General features: G+C 37.1%; 1 protein-coding gene across 2 annotated transcripts in view; it reads left to right on the top strand.

Moving 5' to 3' along the window:
• Positions 1 to 18,953, top strand: part of AMMECR1 (AMMECR nuclear protein 1) — a 112,059-nt gene that overhangs the window by 41,922 nt on the left and 51,184 nt on the right. The window contains exon 2 of one of the 2 annotated variants that reach the window (XM_027054968.2): positions 9,544 to 9,654. The exons of the other annotated variant lie outside the window; for it this stretch is intronic. Coding sequence (XP_026910769.1) covers positions 9,544 to 9,654 — 111 coding nt within the window. The remainder of the gene's footprint in view (positions 1 to 9,543; positions 9,655 to 18,953) is intronic. 2 annotated transcript variants of the gene reach the window in all.

Raw genomic sequence — 18,953 nt, 5'->3', positions numbered from 1 at the left:
ATTCTTCCCAGCTCATTCTATGAAGTTGGCATCACCATGATATCAAAAACTGAGAAAGCTATTACAAGAAAAGAAAACCACAGACCAGTATTCCTTATGTTTATACACACAAAAACCCACCACCAAATATTAACAAATTTAAAAAATGAACCTCACAGTATACACAAAAAATAACTCATAATGGATCATAAACCTAAATGTAAAAGCTGAAATCACCAAACTTCTAGAAGAGAATAGGATAAAATCTCCATGACTTTTGGATAAAGATTCCTCTATCAGACACAAAACATGAACCAGTAAACAAAAATCCATTAAGTTAAACTAAATTAAAATTGTGTGCTCTTCAAAAGATACCATTAAGAAAATTAAACGGCAAACCACAGATGAGGAAAATATGTTTGTAATAGACATTTGTGATAAAGCTTGGTATCCAAAACATACTTTTTAAAAACCTACAACTCCTGTAAAAAGAAGACAATCCAATTTAATTTAAAAATGAGTCAGAGGTGCCTGGGTGGCTCAGTCAGTTAAGCTTCCTGACTCTGGCTCAGGTCATGTTCTCATGGCTCATGAGTTCGAGACTCACGTTGGGCTCTGCGCTGACAGCTCTGAGCCTGGAGCCTGCTTCACATTCTGTGTCTGCCTCTCTCTCTGCCCCTCACCTGTCTCTCTCTCAGAAATAAACATTAAAATTTTTTTTTAAAATGAGTCAATGAAGTTAAACAAGCACTTCCCAAAAGAAAATATGTGAATGAATAGTAAGCATTTGAAGAGATGTTCAGTATCCTTAGTTGTCAGAGAATTGCAAATTAAAACCACAATGAGATATCCCCTCACACATTAACTTGAATTAAAAAAAATACCGAGTGTTGGTGAGGATGTGTAGCAACTTGCACACTCCTACAATGCTGGTAGGAAGTGTAGTTGGTATGGCCACTGGAAATTGGTACAGCCACTTGGCTATTTAAATAGTTTGGTCGTTTCTTATAAAGGTAAAACATACACCTACTTATAGCCCAGCAATTCTCTTTATAGGTAGTTACCTGAGAGGAATGAAAACTTACGTTCCCACACAAATTTGAATGTAGATATTATCATAGAAGCTTTATACATGATAGCCCCAAACTGTAAGCAAACCAAATATCCATCAGCCATATCCAAATTGTGGTATATCTATTCAGTGGAATACTACTCAGCAATAAAAAGGACCAAACACATGCATGAATGTCAAAAGCATTATTTTAAGTGGAAGAAGCTAGACCCAAGAGAGTGCATGTTGGATTATTCCATTTATATGAAATTATGGAAAAGGCAAAACTATAGGGACTGAAAGCAGGTTAGTGTTTGCCAGAGTCCAGGAGTGTGGAGAGGGACTTTATTGCAGAGAGGCACAAGGGAACTTTTAGAGGTGATGGAAATGTTCTGTAATTTAATTGCACTTTAGGTTATGTGTATGTACACATTTGTCAAAATTCATTGAATTTTACATTTGAAATGGGTGCTTTTATAGTATAGAAGTTCTACTTTGGTGGGAAGTAGAAATAAAGGTGATTTTTTAGAAAGCACTTTGGAAGTGAGGATGTCAATTCCATGTTAAAAAGAAAAAAAAAAACAAACCCTCACCCTCTTGGGCATTTCAAAATAGAGGTTCTTGCAAGGTTGAACTCTTTCCTGCAAGGTAAAAGAGGGGAGGGGACAGGGGAAGGTAAAGGCAACCTAAGCAGCCCTGATACAAAATATGGTCTCAGTTGAGTGCTTTGCCCCTAGATCCTGCCTTTCTTCTAACCCCTAAAATGAGAAGGGCTTGCAGAATTCCTGCTACAATAAGCTGAGTCTCTCCAGCTCTTTTCTCTCAAAGGAGCAAGTAATCCAATTCAAGGACCTTGAAATCAAAACAGTTAACCTTTCTAAACCCCAAAAACTTCATAAACAACTACATCACAGATTTATTGCAGGTCTTATGAACCTGACAGATTACACTGGATCTCCTTGGAATGGGAAACAAGATGGAAATCTAGAATGAAGGAGCTAGATAGATTACTTTACAGCCCTTTTTATATTAGTGTTTAAATCTTTCAGCCTATTTATTTCCTGTCTGTTTCTGGTAATTGAGTGGGTTCTGAGGATAAGACAAGATGGTAGAGAAGCTAGATCATTAGCTGGGAAGTTAAGATACAGGTGAAAAACAAAACAAAACAAAAAACCTTTAGTTGTTTTCATTGTTTGAAGTATTAAGTATTCCCTAACCACCCACCATACGAGTTATAAAATGGAACCAAACATTTGGTACCAAATACAGTTCCATAAAAGTTTTTAATTGGCATAAAAAATAAAAGTTGACTGTATCAAAGCATTCTAAAACCCCTGAATCCAGTTCTCCTAGCTCTCTTAGTTTTGCTTATATTGAGTTTAGAATACATAAGACTTCATTAGAGGGTCTTTTTTTGCCTGGTCTGTTTTATATTAAAATAATTAATTCTTTTCATAGTAAAGGCAGAGTCTCTCCCCTTAAAGCTCTTTGAGCAAATTGCTTCAGAACAGGAATTCTGAATATAAATTATTTCACTTTGGAAATCTATAGCAATTTGTCATTTAAAGTTTATTTTATGAGTTTATGAGCCTCATCCTTAAGATGCTACCTATATTAAGTTTAATACTCACTGCAGTATAAACTAAGACTAGAAAATATGTGTAAATTTAGTGTTTTTTTTTTCCAATGCAGGCAGACCTTCTCATCTAATTTGGGGCCCTAAAAAATAAGACAGGCTATCTCAGTGTATCAAGTCTGAGACTGAATTTGTCTTTTAACTTTTTTTTTAATGTTTTATTTATTTTTGAGAGAGAGAGAGAGACAGAGTACGAGCAAGGGAGGGGCAGAGAGAGAGGGAGACAGAATCCACAAAGCAGGCTCTAGGCTCTGAGCTGTCAGCACAGAGCCCGACGCGGGGCTCGAACCCGTGAACCACAAGATCATGACCCCAGCCAAAGTCGGACACTTAACCGATTGAGCCACCCAGGCGCCCCTGAGATTGAATTTTTTTATGTTTATTGAAAATCATTGATTTGGTCTTGCTAAAAGGAAGAAATGTTTCTTTCAGGTAGGAATTTGGCAGAATCAATCTAATCCCTTAAAGGATGCTTGTGATTTGGCTAGTTGTTTGCTGGTGATCATTACACTTGATTTATAAGACACACACACACACACACACACACACACACACACACACACACACACACACACCATTCAACCTTCCCGGTCATCTGTAAGACTTCAGGCTGTCTCTCTTCCTCTGGCATTTGCCAGTTAAATTAGCATTATAAAAACGAGGGAGGGATATAATGCTGTCATGATAGAATTTCTGGGAACACCAGGCAAAGTACTGACAGGTTGGTAATTCCCAATTCCCATTTTCAGATATTTGTGGTCTTCTCTACTAACCCATGCTGTCTGTTTATGTAGGGTCTCCTTATTTTCCTGAGCCCCACGGGATACAGGCTATTTACAGAAGTTGGAGAGAGAGGAGTATTGTATAAGGCTGCAATGATGATTTGGTGTTTTTTCCTTATCTGCAGTAAAGGATTGGTGAGAAGGAGAAAAGTGTAAGATGTATTGGAACCTTACCTTCTCCGCTCGCCCTCCCACCCCCATTTACTGCCTCCTACTGTTCTCCTTTCAGGGTTTCTTAATTTGAATTTCAGATTATCTGGAAGAGTTAAGCCTCATTCATCCATTAATGATTCATTCATTCATTTAAAAGCCTTATTAAGTAATATGAATTAAACAGATCAATACCTAGCTTGGTAGTTGCTAACCAGTGGTAAATGGAAATTTTCATATGGCGGGAATTTTGACCTGGCAGAAATTTGTAGATATTAGAACACTTGACTTTGATCCAGGGTGGCTAGACAGTAGGAAAAAAATGAAGGAAAGAGGTTGAGAGGGAGTCAGAAAGGGTGCTGGGAGACCCCCCCAAAGATAAAATAGTAGGTTTTGCTATGGGCTTCTAATGGGAATAGTATAGAAGCTTGTAAACTGTATCTAGTGTTTCTGGGCTGATCCAGCATTTCTAGTTTGTCCTGATATCTTAGCTAATCTCTCCTTTCCTGGAAGGAGGAGAATGAGATTTGTGCTTACATGTTTACCTCTGTCATATTCCTAAGAATTTCTTATTCTCCAGGATATTAGAAGACATCTAGCCTTGCTACTCACAGTTTTGTTTTCCTGCACAAGTAAGAAAATTTGGAGTACTAGCCAGATTTTACAACTAACTAGCAAGGTGACTCTGCACTTAGTCTCCCTGGATCACTTTTGTTTTTCACCTGTACAATGAAGAGGAAATAGGCAACCTCTTAAAATTTCTTTCAGCTAACAACCTTAGATAATTATATAAACTTTGAACTATGTGCTCAAGCTCTTGTAGGGGGTTGCTATGGACTGAATTGTGGCCCCACAAAATCAATATGTTGAAGCCCTAACCTCCACTCTGATGGTATTTGGAGATAGGGCCTGTAACGAGATAATTAAGGTTAAATGAAGTCATAAGGGTGGGCCCCTGATCCAATGGGGTTAGTGTCTTTATAAGAAGAGATGCTAATTCTCACTGTTTCTGAATGCTCAGAGAAAAGGCCAAGTGAGTACAAAACAGTCCTCTGCAGGCCAGCAAGAGCTCTCACCAGAAACAACCCTCTGGAACCTCGATCTTGTACTTTCCAGTCCCCAGAACCATGAGAAAATAAATTTCTATTGTTTAAGCCGCCTGGTCTGTGGTAGTTTGTTATGGCAGCCCAAGTAGACTAATACAGGATTTAACCACATTGAGTGCCTTTTTACAAATTGAATCTGTAGTTTGTATGACTTGTAAATGAGATATGTCACTTCCCTACGCTGAAACAGGAAGTGAAATGTTTTAACCTGGTGGTGGAGGGAAGACTCCACCATTTCTGTTTTCCCGTGAGCTCCTAAGTTCTGGGGCAATTATGGTATTGAGTTGGGTGTTATGAGTATTTCAGTTGGATTATTGAACTGCGTAACAGAACCTTAGCATAGTTGAGAAGCAAGCATTCTTTGATGGCAAAACAAAAGAACCATAACTAGGTAGCTTCTCTTTTCCCATATCTGTGTATAATACGAATAGCCTTGTTGAATACTCCGTTGTAGTCAGTAGGGTTAGACTGGTGGGGATCGATACCAGATTGTTAACATTACTAACTAAAAATCTCATTCTAGGGAGAAAAAATTGCCAGATCGGGGACTTGCAAATGTCTAAGGCTATTTTGTTTTCACCTGTTTCTGCCTTGGTATGGAGGAGATTTGTGGTAAAATATTGTTAGGTAAATATACCTTTTTCATAGCTGTACGTTTCCCACAGAAATCTGTCTAATCTGTTCTGGTCTGCTTCAGTAGTATCAAAAGAGGGATGTGGGAAGTGGCATACAGCTTGGACTGGGAGTATCCTGTTCAGATTTACCTTGCTTTTCTGTACTTTTGCTCATTCCATGCAACTACATTTCCCTGAGAGCCACTACTATTTGACCTGATGGTATTATTGGCTGCCAGTTGGCAGAGAGGATTCACCTAGATTAGGTGGTTACTTCCTTTTCCTGTCTGTAGACTTGGAAAAATGGAGAGAGTTTACTTTCCTTCAAAAGGTTTCTCAACGTAATGGTACAAAATGTTCACAAGTAGGAAAATTCCTTAAAAAGCTCTGTCTGGTTACTCTCAGATAAACATTTCCATTAATATTTCATTTCATTTTGAGCGCCCTTCTAGTTTGTAGTATTTTTTTTTTTTTAGTGTATGTAGGTGGCTTCAAACCATATGGTAAAAGTATTTTCCAAAAACATTCAATCTTTGTCTTACTCTGAACTGTTTTCCTTATTTCCTTGTCGCCAAGCAGCTCCTCTCCACAGGCACAAATCCCTTTTTCTACGTTGATCTATCTCTGATTATGTTGATGTGGTGTGTCCTTTTGGGAACTCATACATGTTTAAGTAACACATTCAAGAATGAAATTGCCTATTCCCTCTGTGCATTGGGAAAAGAAAAATTTTTGTTGCTATTTTTAGGTAATACGGATTGAATGTTCCCATCGTCATTGCCCTTTACAGAGTCATTATCACACACAAGATGCAATCTCTTGTGCTCAGTGGTGTTTATTCTGTTTCAGTCTACTTGAAAATTCTTCACTTCCCAAGTTCTTTCCCCCATCAGATGTTGTGTGTAGGTATTTTGGTTTATTTTAATCCCATGTATGTGTTCTTTTTAAAAATCCTCCATTGAAGAATAATCATAATACAATACTGTATTAACTTCAGGTATGCAACCTAGTAATTCAGTATTTACAGACATTCTGAAATGGTCACCACAAGAAGTCTAGTTAGCGTCTGTCACCATACAAAGTTATTACAATATTATTGACTATCTTCCCTATGGTGTACATAACATAGCCTTGTACCCTGTAACCCCCTTCACCTGCTTCGTTCATCTGCCTCAGCCCCCTTCCTTCTAGCAGCCATCAGTTTGTCCTCTGTGTCTCTGGGTCTGTTTCTGTTTTGTTTTGCTTGAACATGTACGTGATCTTTATAAAGTACACCGGATAAGCATTTGTAAATGAGAAATTACAGCCCGAGATTTTGAAGGCATAGTTTGATTCTGTCTACCAAAAGGCTGGTTTCTTCCATCTTCAGGCATCTATCTTAAACACAGTGCAGTTATAAAGTAGCAGCCTCTCCCATTGTTGACACACACACTTCCCCACGATACCAACCCCCAGAGTGGATGTTGCCCCGGGGCAGGTAAGGAACAGGGGAAGTACGGACAGTTCTGCATCTGCATTACCTGTTGTGAGGTAAAGAGAGCTCTTGAGAGCAAATAGTCCGCAGCGCCTAAAATTCATAAAATGTTAAATCTGAAAGAGACCATGGCATGTTCTCGAGATTCGCAGACTACTTTCCGTTCCCTCAAAGTGCTGTGCTCTATTACATCTCCATGCCCTTGCTGATGATGGAAAGGAGTACCTTTTCTCCCAGGCTACCTGGCTTACCCTCTCGCACCCCTACCCCTTGAATTCAGCGATAGCATAGCATTATAAGAAACCACATATAACTTTCCCTACTATGTGTCTTGAATGCCCTCCAATGTAGTTCAGAACCTAGTGATTAATTTGTATTTTTCTTCTGTTTACCCTTCAAATTTTGAATGAGTAGATGAGGATTATAGTAAGAATGATGTGCATATATATTTTAGTGGGATAAATAAGATAATTGAAGGGAAAGCACTTTTAAATATATTTTTTAAGTTTATTTATTTCGAGAGAAAGAGAGAGACTGAGGGAGTGTGTGAGCAGGGTAGGGGCAGAGAGAGAGAGGGCAAGAGAGAGAGGGAATTCCAAGTAGGCTCTGTTCTGTCAGCTCAGAGGCCAATGTGGGGCTCAGTCCCAGGAACCCTGAGATCATGACCTGAGCCAAAATCAAGAGTAGGTTGCTTAACTGACTGAGCCACCCAGGTGCCAGGTAAAAGCACTTTTAGATGACTTTCATTTCTCGGGTTTTTGATAGGGAATGAATTCACTCATACCTTTAGGTTTCTCAAGTCACCCAGGAAGAGAATATACCACTTAGTTCTGTGTCGTTGAGAAGCCATCATGGTATTTTAAAGACATGTTCGTATATGTGTTACAGTGTGATTCACTTGATTCTGAATCTGCCAAAGGATGTGTTATGTAGAGATGATTTGTGTAGGTGCTGTTATGGGAGAAGATTGGTATCTTACTGTCTGTGTAATGGTTGCTGACAGCAACTCTACCAAATTACAAAGTGAGAAGTAAAGAGATGAAATTCACCTGTAAAGAAAATATGTGGATTTTAGGATAGTAGTATTCGTATGAGTTAAGCATTTAATTCTCGTCTTCCTGATAATTCTTAGTCAAGAGCAGTTAGAGAAATGGTCCCACTGGAGCATCAGTATCTTGTCTCAGGTTATTAGATGTTTAGGTACATATGAGTGGAAACAGGAAACCTGGAATCTTCTGTTTGCTTTTCATCTTAGTACCTTTAATGTAGGTCATCCAAAACTTGAATACTAACATTGATAATAATTTGGCCTTATACTTAAGTCATTTTTTTTCACTTCCTCTGGGCATTTGGTTCTTGGAAGAAGGTAGTACTTAGTACTGTTCCCTGCTTTGTATACGTTGTTTATTTGGGAACCTGTCTGCCCTTGTGGCTACCTGTCAGAATTCGGCGTTATTTAAATGTTTGAGATGAGTGATTGAAGTACTTGAGCAGGATCTTTTCTCCCAATTGCTAACTAGCGAGTACTTTAAATACAGAATGTGTTCTCCAACTCGATAGCATATTATTAGAAATATATGACATATGGTATGTTCCCCTAAAATTTAAATTTTTAGAAAGCAGAAATGTATTATATTATACCAATAATACTGTGAATACTCAAATTAACATGAACCACCCCCAACTGTAGGGTAGTTCTCTTTACACAATGTGCTAAAATGTGTAAATTAACTTACTTTATAAAAAGTGACATACAGAGTTGCTTCGAACTAGAAAAGAATTGTTTTTACACTTACCCATTAATTGAGGCCGTTGCTGGTTTGCTGCAGCATCCAAACATCTACTGTACTAAACTTCATTTAAAGCTATATTACTTTCTTGATGCCATTGTATTTGATGCTTGAGAGATTGTATTTGTTGACAGTAATTTTATCTAAAAATTAAAATAATTTTTCTGGTTTCAGAGCGTTACTTTGTTAATGTTTGCTCTTGCCCTTTACCTCTCCAAACCCTACTCGTTTTTCTAGGCCAAGCTGAAGATAATCAAACTTGATGAAATTTTCTTCTGTCCCCGTAGACTAATTTATGGCATTTTGGGCACAGTTGAGAATACTTATTTTCTTTTGCCTTGTGTTAGTTAGCTGTGAACATGCCTGCCTTCTGTACTGGCTCCTACGACTATGCTTTAGGCAACCTTGTATTTCCCATAACTGCTTTCACAGTACTTTGCCCTGATATATTCAGTATTTGTTGAAATTTGGGTGGTTTGGGTTTTCTGTTGTTGTTGTTGTTTGGTTGGTTGGTTTCTCTAAACTGGACTTAACAAATCAATTAGTAACGTGAGGTTTAAATGAGGACTCAGGCAGTCAGCCATGCTGGCGAAGGCTTTATAGTCAGGACTGCCCAGGTTGATGTTCCTATTTCATTATGAATTAACTGTGGAGCTGCCTCATCTGTAAAATAGGAATGTTGGTAATAGCATTACTCAGCATCTGAGAGTTGTTGATGAGGATTAACGTAGATAATTTGTTTAAAACATTTATTGTGCCACCTAACTTATAGGATACACTCAATATATTCTAGCTATAGTTATTGTTAAATGCAGTCCCATTGGGCTAGACCCAGCCCCTTGGGGGCCTTTCATGTGGTCTTCATATCTCAGGCACTTAACCCTGCATATAGTAAATATTCAGTAAATAACTTGCTTGAGTTGAATTGATTGATTGACCCTATTTTTATCTTCCATTACAGCCCACTGTTTGTAACATGGAAGATCGGTCGAGACAAAAGATTGCGTGGATGCATAGGTACTTTTTCTGCCATGAATTTGCATTCAGGACTCAGGGAGTACACACTTACCAGGTGAAGACCAATTTTTGTTACCTCTGCTTCTACATTAAAAAAACAAAACTTATGAAACTTGAACCTGATACCTTAACTTCTTTGCCTGTCCTAAATTGTCAACATTCTTGACTCCTTTCACATCAGATTTTTTTCTTCTCTTCAACCATTTGCCTGATCTCTGGTGAAATGTTATTGCTACATATTACCATAATATAAAATACCGTGATTACATGTGTTCTGCCGTAGACATTGTGAAGTGTTTACCTTCAAAGGCCAACTTTATTTTGTATAACTCGAAAACAAGTGGCCAGATGTCAGCGGCTTACCAAGATGTATTATTTCCACAGTAACACTGGGTCTCCTTTCTTAGGCTCTTTAAAAATTGTTGAAGTCTATTTCATCTTATACATGTTGTTACATACCTTTATGTACTTTTGAAATGAAAGAGGGGACCTAGGAAGAAAGTGATACCGCAGCCTGGTAGCCCTAAAATCATTCACCTCACCCAGAATTAATTGTAGCTTCCTTATTTTCGTTTCCTCTAACATGAGGACAGAGTCATGAATGCCCCATTGCAGTTGCTAAGACTTTGTCTTTAATTTCCAAACTCACAAAGAGCTATCGAGCATGCCATCTGATATTCGGGGGTCCAAGTTTATATTTGTTCCAAAATTATTGCAAAAGGAGAAAACTCCTTAAATAATAAGCTATTAGTAAAGGAATTTCCTGTTTTTGCTCACATTTCAGGGTGATTATCTGATAGTTTCTGTGGCTGTAATATTGTACATGTATCTGTCCAATAGGAAATTGGTCCCTACTGACTACTGGTACTTGGGGTACGTTGCTTAACCTCCAATAGATAAAGTAGTAATTACAGTATTTTGTTCTATCTACTTCATAGGGATGTTAGGGAGGTGTCAGGGGAATGTAGTGGTATTCAATCACTGCTTTGCTTCTGGATTAACGTTGTAGAACATTCATTATTTTATTACAGAATTGCATAAATGTAGCTCATAGTACCAATTCATAAAGTGCTGAAATGTAGCTCATACTACCAATTCATAAAATGCTGGTAACTGAGTTTAGTATTCTTATATTTAAAGGTGTAGCTCACAACTATACTGTTTTCTTAGCTTACAGTGCAGCCCAGAAAGAAAAGCATAGGCATAGAGGGTCACCTTCATTTTTAGACCGACACAGGTATTAGAATTGAGTGTTTGGACTTGATTAAAAACCTACAGGTAGTAAAGGGGTCAAGACACACATTCTGGAAATGACTCGAACTTGCTAAAGATAGTATAAATGCTGGCTGAAGCAAGTTGGATTTTTTTTTCCCTGACCTGAAATATCATGGACTCATTTTGGTACTTTAGCAAATTCTGCCAGTGACTGCTTCTTTGGGACAGGTACATATGAAATTACTCTTTTAATAGCTAATCAGAGGCAATTTATTATCCCTTTCCAAAAATAAGTTGTTATAAGGAGCCCTGGTTCCTTGGTTATTGCTTTGAAAAAAAGGATTCTGTGGCCAAATTGAGTTTGGGGAACACTGGCTAAACAAATTTAAACAGCTGTGCTCACTGCAGGACTTCTTAGAACCTGTTATGTTAATAGTGTTGTGGACCTCTAGGAGTGAGATCTAGAATGTTGTGTTTCCCAGACTTCCACTTTTTTGACCATAGAGCCCTTTTATCCTCCCACTCCATTCATTGTCTTATGCCATTAGTATCCCAATGAGCACATTTTCAAAAACGTAAGTCTGTCATAAAATTACCAGTTTTCTTTCTAGTTGGGGAGTCTGAGTGGAGAGTATAGAAAGCCTTTGTACTTTGTAATGAAACTGTGGCAGAAATCCCAGTATCAAATATTACGTACTTTAGAAATCCTTAGTAGCGGTAACTGTAGTAGCGGTTTGGTTTTGTTTAAAGAAAATACGAAATTTTTTTGCCTCCATTGATAAGAAGGGATGAAAATATTCAACTTCTCCGGACTTGTCGATCTGTTCCCTAGGGGTATTGCCAGAAGAATTATAGTGTATTTTTCGGACAACAACGTGATTCTGAGTGAATCAGTCAAATAGATGAGCTTGGAAATTTGCCTACATTTGTATATGTCGCTACCCTCATTGCAGTCTGTGGCTCTTCCTGTTTATTTTTCACCTTTTTTCTCATGTTTTTTACACAACTTCCTGAAATAGCATATGGCACACAAGACATACGTACGTACGGGTGTGTGTGTGCGCGTGTGTGTGTTTTTTCATATTTGTCTGGCTCCATTCCTATTGCTTACATGACCATAAGAATGGAGTTATTTGGAAGAGGGAAACAAAAGAAAACACTCCTTACAATATACAATTGCTCTTTTTTCTAGATTCATCTTAGAGTCAAAACTGTGGAGTCATTGAGAAAAGCTGCAGTATAATATCTTTTGCTCCAATGGGGGCACTTATCATTGCTACAAGCTGCTGTTGATGGTATTATTATTAATAGCTGCCCATTTATTAAAACTTGCTACATGTTGATACTGCACAGGGGCTTTGATTTATATGCATGCTACTCCCAACTCGTAGGTATTAATAACCATGTTTTAAAAATGAGGAAACCGAGATGTGCAGAATTTAAATAACTTATCCACTCCCACATCTGGTAAGTGGTAGAACCAGGATTCAAGCCTAGGCCACCTGACTGCAAAATCCAAGCTCTTAACCACGACATTTAAGAGAAGACAAAATAAATTGTTCTGAGAAATTACATTTTGCAGCTTTGTCATGAAAATATTGAACTTGAAAGAGAGTTACTATAAATTGTATAAATCATGGGTTGATAATTCTTCACAAATTCTAGATAGTAGTTAAGATTGAAATTTTGGAACATTATGTCAAATTCCAGAAAATCCACAGATGGAATTATAAAAAGTATATAACACAGGGCTGTATAGACTAGCTGGAAGAAAACTAACTTGGATTAATACTGTAGACAAGGACAATGCTTATTACAAAATTATACCTCTATATGATATAAAATTATACTCTGGCCACATGTAAATAATAGACTAGACTTTGAGAAGAATACATTTTTTAAAAATGTAACAATTGGCCTTGAAGTTTGTTCTTCAATCTTAAAACCCCATAAATCACAAAATTTACAGATGGAATGAAATGAACTTTGGGCTTTAGGAATAAAAGGGAAGGACAAAGCAAGATAAAAAATAAACGGTGAAATTGAAGATTCACTGGGTAGAGATGTCTTTTTTAAAAAAGTAGAATATCTGGTTTTCTCTGTCTTCATCTGTGATTTGGTAGACTATTATTTTCAGGATATTACTCAGATATACCCTTTTTTATTATGAAATATATATAATGTGAAATTTACCATTATAACCAAATTTAAGTGTATAGTTCTGTACATTGATATGCAGCCATCAACACCATTCATATCCAGAACTTCTTTATCCTTCTCAACTGAAACTCTGTACACACTGACTTCCCATTTCTTCACCCCCCCAACCCCTGGCAGCCATCATTCTACTTTCTGTCTGTGAGTAGGACTTTTCTACATGCCTCATATAAGTGAAATCATACAGTATTTGTCCTTTTGTGATAGTCTTATTTGGTTTAGCATCATACCTTCAAGGTTCATGCATGTGGTAGCATGTGTTAGAATATCTTTCCCCTATAAAAGGCTGAATAGTATTTCATTCTATGTATCTACCACATTTTGTTTATCCCTTTATCTGTGGGCATTTGTGGGACTTCAACCTTTTGGCTATTGCAAATAATGCTGGGGTGAACATGGGCATACAAATATCTGGTTGAGTACCCTTTTTTTTCTTTTCTTTTCTTCTTTTTTTTAATGTTTATTTATTTATTTATTTTGAGAGAGAGAAAATCTGAAGCAGGCTGCATGCTGTCAGCACAAAGCCCAACGCGGGGCTCAATCCCACAGACTCTGCCGAAATCAAGAGTCAGACACTTAACCAACCGAGCCATCCAGGTGCCCTACCCTTTTTGTTCCTTTTAAAAAGCTAACCATTTTATAGAAGAGAGTGATCTAGTTTGTTTGTGGTCCCTTAATCTCTAAAAGCTAAATCTAAAAAGGGACCGGGTACTTTTTAAATGAAATGCCTATCCTCGATTAAGTATTTATAAACATACAGTTTTAAAATTGAACACCTGTCATAGTCAAGTTTTATGTTCTCCTAATTGAAACTTTGATTATAGACTGAACGAAAAACTAATAAATAGGCTAATTTCCTCCCAGTTGTAAAAGTGCATAATTTCTGTATAGACAGCAGAAAGACTTTGTGAAGACTTACAACGTAGAACCATTAAATAGACTATTCCTTCCTTGTCCTTGGAGACTAAGTAAAAGCAGGAAAGATTAGAGCAAATAGGAAGCAGGATGGAGAGCTCAAAATTACTGATAGAAGTTTATCCATGGTGACATACTAAAGCCCACAAATTACTATATTTCTTAGTGGTCAAATCTTCAAAGTAGAAATATTCCTTGTCCCAGCTGAAGAAGAACACTGTCTAGTATTTGCCAAGCTACTTGCATTTATGGCTGTTACATGTTAGAAAGCAGAGGCAAATTTATTTCCTCTCTTTTAGTACTTAGAGTATATACTTTAATATGGAAGAGAATCACAGCTAATATAGATGAACACAAACGTCTCAGACAAAGAAGATTCATTAACATTTTGGCCATTAAGTTGCCCAGCAAAGTGTAGGTCTATTTCTTTATGTAAATTCAAGTTGGTGGTAATTCTTCTAGAACATATAAGTGATTAATAGATGTGCTCTTATTTCATAAAACAGAAATGTGGTCTACCATTCAAGGTTAACAGATCTTTCTTTTTGTTTACTCTGTTGTACTTACACCTCTTAGCAGTGAAATAATTATGCAGGTGTGTGGGCAGTGTCTGGAGCTTGATTCTTAACAAAGCTACTTTGTTGCATTACTTAATTCTGAGGAATTAGCCGTGGAGGTTTGTTCTTTTCTAAGGAACAGGGTGACCACATAAAAGGTGATGTGTTTTGTTTAGGGGTTTGTTTTGTGAGAGTGAGGTTTGTTTTGTGCATGCATGCGTGTGTGTGTGTGTGTGTGTGTGTGTGTGTGTGAGAGAGAGAGAGAGAGAGAGAGAGAGAGAGAGAGAGAGAGAGAGAGGGCGATTGCATGTTACAAATGTTCGTTTTCTATTAGGATTTTTGAGCTATTAGAAATAGCTAACAGACCTACTATATTACTTTCAAAGGTCCTGGCTAGATTGGGTTCTTCTGGGTGACTAGATTTGTTGTAAACCAAATTTGCTTTTGTATTTAGTGTTATAATCTGTCATTTTTCTAAAGCAGTATGAGTTTAAAACCACTGTAAGCAGCATAATTATATTTTTCCCTCTCAGAGTGGACTATTTTGTCATCATTCTTATTGATTATTTTAGGTAACTGGACTTGGCTCATGGAGAATAATTAGTTTAAACAAGCCCCCCCCCCATTTAATATTAGTCCTCATGGTAGCATCACTCAGATTGATTTTTCTTATGAGAAGAAAAGCTGTACATGAGTCACTTCTAACTGCACTATTGTCACGGAAGCTTATTCTGGAGATCGTAAGGCCAGACTGTTTTTGGCAAGTGTCTGTGGCGACTCCTGACTAAAATACACTTTTTGGAGAAGTAAATTAGATGTATCAAAAACACTGTACAAAAATAATTAGCTCAATTTGCAGCCTACATTTTGGTGCCTGTTTACAAAAGGCAGGTTGGCCTGACTTCTAAAACTCGTACCTAATTTGTTAGTTTCAGTGTATAAGTTACCAAATGAGAAATTGTTTCTCAGATTTCATAAGCATTTAATTTAAGGTGTAGTTTGGAACCTAAATTGTTATATACCCTTTACTCAAAATTATTCATAAGTTAGCATGGCTAAATAGAATCTGTGGAAATCTGGAATCCTCTTTCTAAATGCTAGTTTAATGCCCTCTATCATCATTGCATATTTGTGCTAAAGTATAGAGATGTGGCCAGCAGAATGTGGAAGGAGAAACTAAAGAATAAGAACCATTACCAGTATGGGTAATGGCTCCTGAATTAGAGAGAACTATCTGAATTCATAAAGCACCTACTACCACAGAAATTAAGTGTAGTGAGTATGTCAGATTCCCAATACCTTATCACATCTTTCAGATCTTCATAGTCTCCAGCTGGAATCCCCGGGTGGCTACAGGCACAATGCCTTTGCGTAGAAAAGCACGAAAGGCCATCTGTAAAGAGCTGAAGGTGGAGAGAAGCTGAAAATAGGCTTTTGTGATGTCAGAGCTCTTGATTCTTGGCCTTTCATAAGAAAAGGGGAAACTACAAGAAATTGACCCTATTCTTACATCTATCTATAAACTTGACTGCTTTGTACTGGGAGGCTGCTATTTCCCCTTTAATCATGTTTAAACAGTTCATCCTGCAAATCTGGTCTAAATTTTGCCTTAGAAATTTATAATATAGTAGGAAAGGTAAGTTATATAAATAATTATAATCTGAGATAGAAAGTGAAATTTGCCAGAGTCAGAGGTGGCACTGGATAAACAGATACTCTGCATCTGTAATAAAAGTAGAAATGTATTTAAAGCAACTTATGAAATCATTTCATTTGGCCCATCCCTTGTCCACTTCGAGCAAAAACAAAACACTTTATACCATTTTTTGGTTTGTTTTTATCCGATATGGATAAAGAAGTCCAAATTCCAGGGATGAGTATAAATTGTTAATATCAAAGGACCATATACAAGGTATTGAGTTCTTTTGAGAGATTAATAACACATATTTTAAAGAGAAAAATGAACTTACTGTGGAAAAATTAAAACCTCAGAAACAGAGCACGCTGAAAAAAGAGTGTGTGTGTGTGTGTGTGTGTGTGTGTGTGTGTGTGTGTGTCTGTGTCCACACACTCACACAGTTCACCAAAGTGTAACTAGAACCAGTTGGGTTATAGCCCTGATGCTTGGCAAATAAAGAAAATTAAAGGTTAATAGTTTAGTTTCAATTTCTCTCTTGTCCCATGAAAATGAATTCATATTTTGTTTCAGTACAGTAAATTGATATCTACCTCCTGTCCTGAGAAGCATTGCTTGAGATATTCTTCTCTTTTTCAGATGAAAAACTGAAGTGGTAGAGATAAATTAGAACATAAATGTTATATGAAATCATTATTATATTAGATGCAGTCTAAAATCACTCTGTAGGCATTTAATAATGTATTTACTTTTGTCTGCACATTTACAAAATAAATATTGAGTCTCCTTATAAGTATCTCAAGTATTTGAATCATGAGGACCTGAGTGAACAAAAGAAGAGATTTGTATCTTACTGTCTTAGAAGAATAAGATGCTTACACCAATATATGCTCAAGGCGATTACTCCCATCTAGAGTATCATACAGATAATATGTTCTTACCGCTTCTAGAGGACAATGTTGCTAGTAATTTGAGTACTTGAAAATAATTGAATGTTTAGACATTGTGTGGCAAATAATAGTAAATTTTTAGTTGCTATTTTATAAGCATGAGAAAGTACTTTTTCGAAGATTTCCTTAAAAGGCAAAGACAACAAAGCCCTCGTCCGTGATCTGTACCCTTCTCTCAAACTTGAAACTACCTCAAATGTGGAAGGCCCAAATAGTGGCCTTTGGAAAACTTTCCTTTTCATCATTGATAACAATTTTATGTTCTTTAAATGCTAAACACCTATTGTTAGCCCTTTTATCTTGCGTTATAAATATATTTGTTGTAGAAACAACTTTCAGATTTTTTTTTACATTCTCTTCAACTTAAAAAAAATTTTTTAGCGTTTATTTATTTTTGAGAGAGAGAGAGAGAGAGAGACAGAGTGTGAGCAGGGGAGGGGCAGAGGCAGAGGGAGACACAGAATCCAAAGCAGGCTCCAGGCTCGGAGCTATCAGCACAGAGCCCGATGCGGGGCTTGAACTCATGAACCGTGAAATCATGACCTGAGCCAAAGTCAGAAGCTTAACCGACTGAGCCACCCAGGCACCCCTCTTTCACCTTTTAAATAAGAGCAAACATTTGCTATAAAAGGTTTGTCCTAAAGAGCCGCATTATCTGAGCTGCTTCATAGCAAAAGAAATTTAAGAACTCATACTATATAATAAAATGGGCATGGACAAATGGTAGCTTTTTAAAAAGTTCTACTGGACCAAGAGTTTCATGGGTGCTAAGAATTGTTAAAGGTGGAAAATGGTATTTAATGCATTCTATTGAGAATGAGTATCACATTTGCCCTTCCCATATGTTTAGAATTTTAAAGTGAAGAAAATGCCTTAGAGTCATAAAGCATAGATTGACAATTTGTCTCATGTTCAGAAAACTCATTTTTATTAATTTTATACTATTTACCTCAACTCCGAAACTGATCCTGTAACTACATATATTAGAACTATAGGTTTCATCATTCAAATTGGATCAGCACGATATCAGTCCCATTTTGAACCCTCCTTTTTACGTGTATACATGCAAATGCCAACTTTTGTGTCCTTCCTAGTGGTGAAAGAAAAGATTCGAAAAAGCCACAAAATAAATTCTTCAGAAGCTTTAATTAATTCTGGGATTGCCCAGAACTCAACTTCCTTTTGCTATACACAGCTACTTTCAGGACTGCTTTATAGGTGACACAAAGCTGATTCAAAAGGTTCTAGATATTGCTACTTCACTGAGAAGAAAGAGAATCTAATTCTTCAGGCTGGTGGGTGGATGTATGGCTGTGTTAAATCACTATATCACACACCTGCAACTAATATATGTAACTGTATGGTAACTAACTGAAATTGAAATAAAAACTTAAAAAAATCCTCAGGCTGCTTTCAACCTAAGCCATTCTTCTAAGACGACCTTCTCTTGCTCCCTAAGCAAAGGGGGATTGATTTGCTTACCTAGGTCTAGAGAAGTCTGCTAAGCCTTTGAAATGAGTGGAGCCATGTTGCATATGAGCAGCAGTAAATAACCACACACGGCCATTAAAACTTACACTGCTAATGAGGTCATGGGTTCGATCACCATTTGGGCCAGTTCGCTTTGTTTAGCTGAACACACTGCACCCAGTTACAAGGGGGCTCAAACAAGAGCATGTGGATGACTCAGTACCGCACCCAAAACTTCAGCCTCGTGTCAGCATATGAAACATGCTGCATTTGGAGTACCCAACACTGAGCTTTCTCACAAATAGTTCATTCTAACAATAATTGCTTTGAATATAACAGAAAAAAATGAGAATATTTTTTAAATGTTAATTTCTTTTCAGAAGCCCTCTGGAGA

This window comes from Acinonyx jubatus, chromosome X (assembly GCF_027475565.1).
Source record: "Acinonyx jubatus isolate Ajub_Pintada_27869175 chromosome X, VMU_Ajub_asm_v1.0, whole genome shotgun sequence".
NCBI lineage: Eukaryota > Metazoa > Chordata > Mammalia > Carnivora > Felidae > Acinonyx > Acinonyx jubatus.
The sequence above is the reverse complement of the archived record's forward strand: the minus strand, read 5'-3'. Positions and strand labels throughout refer to the sequence as shown.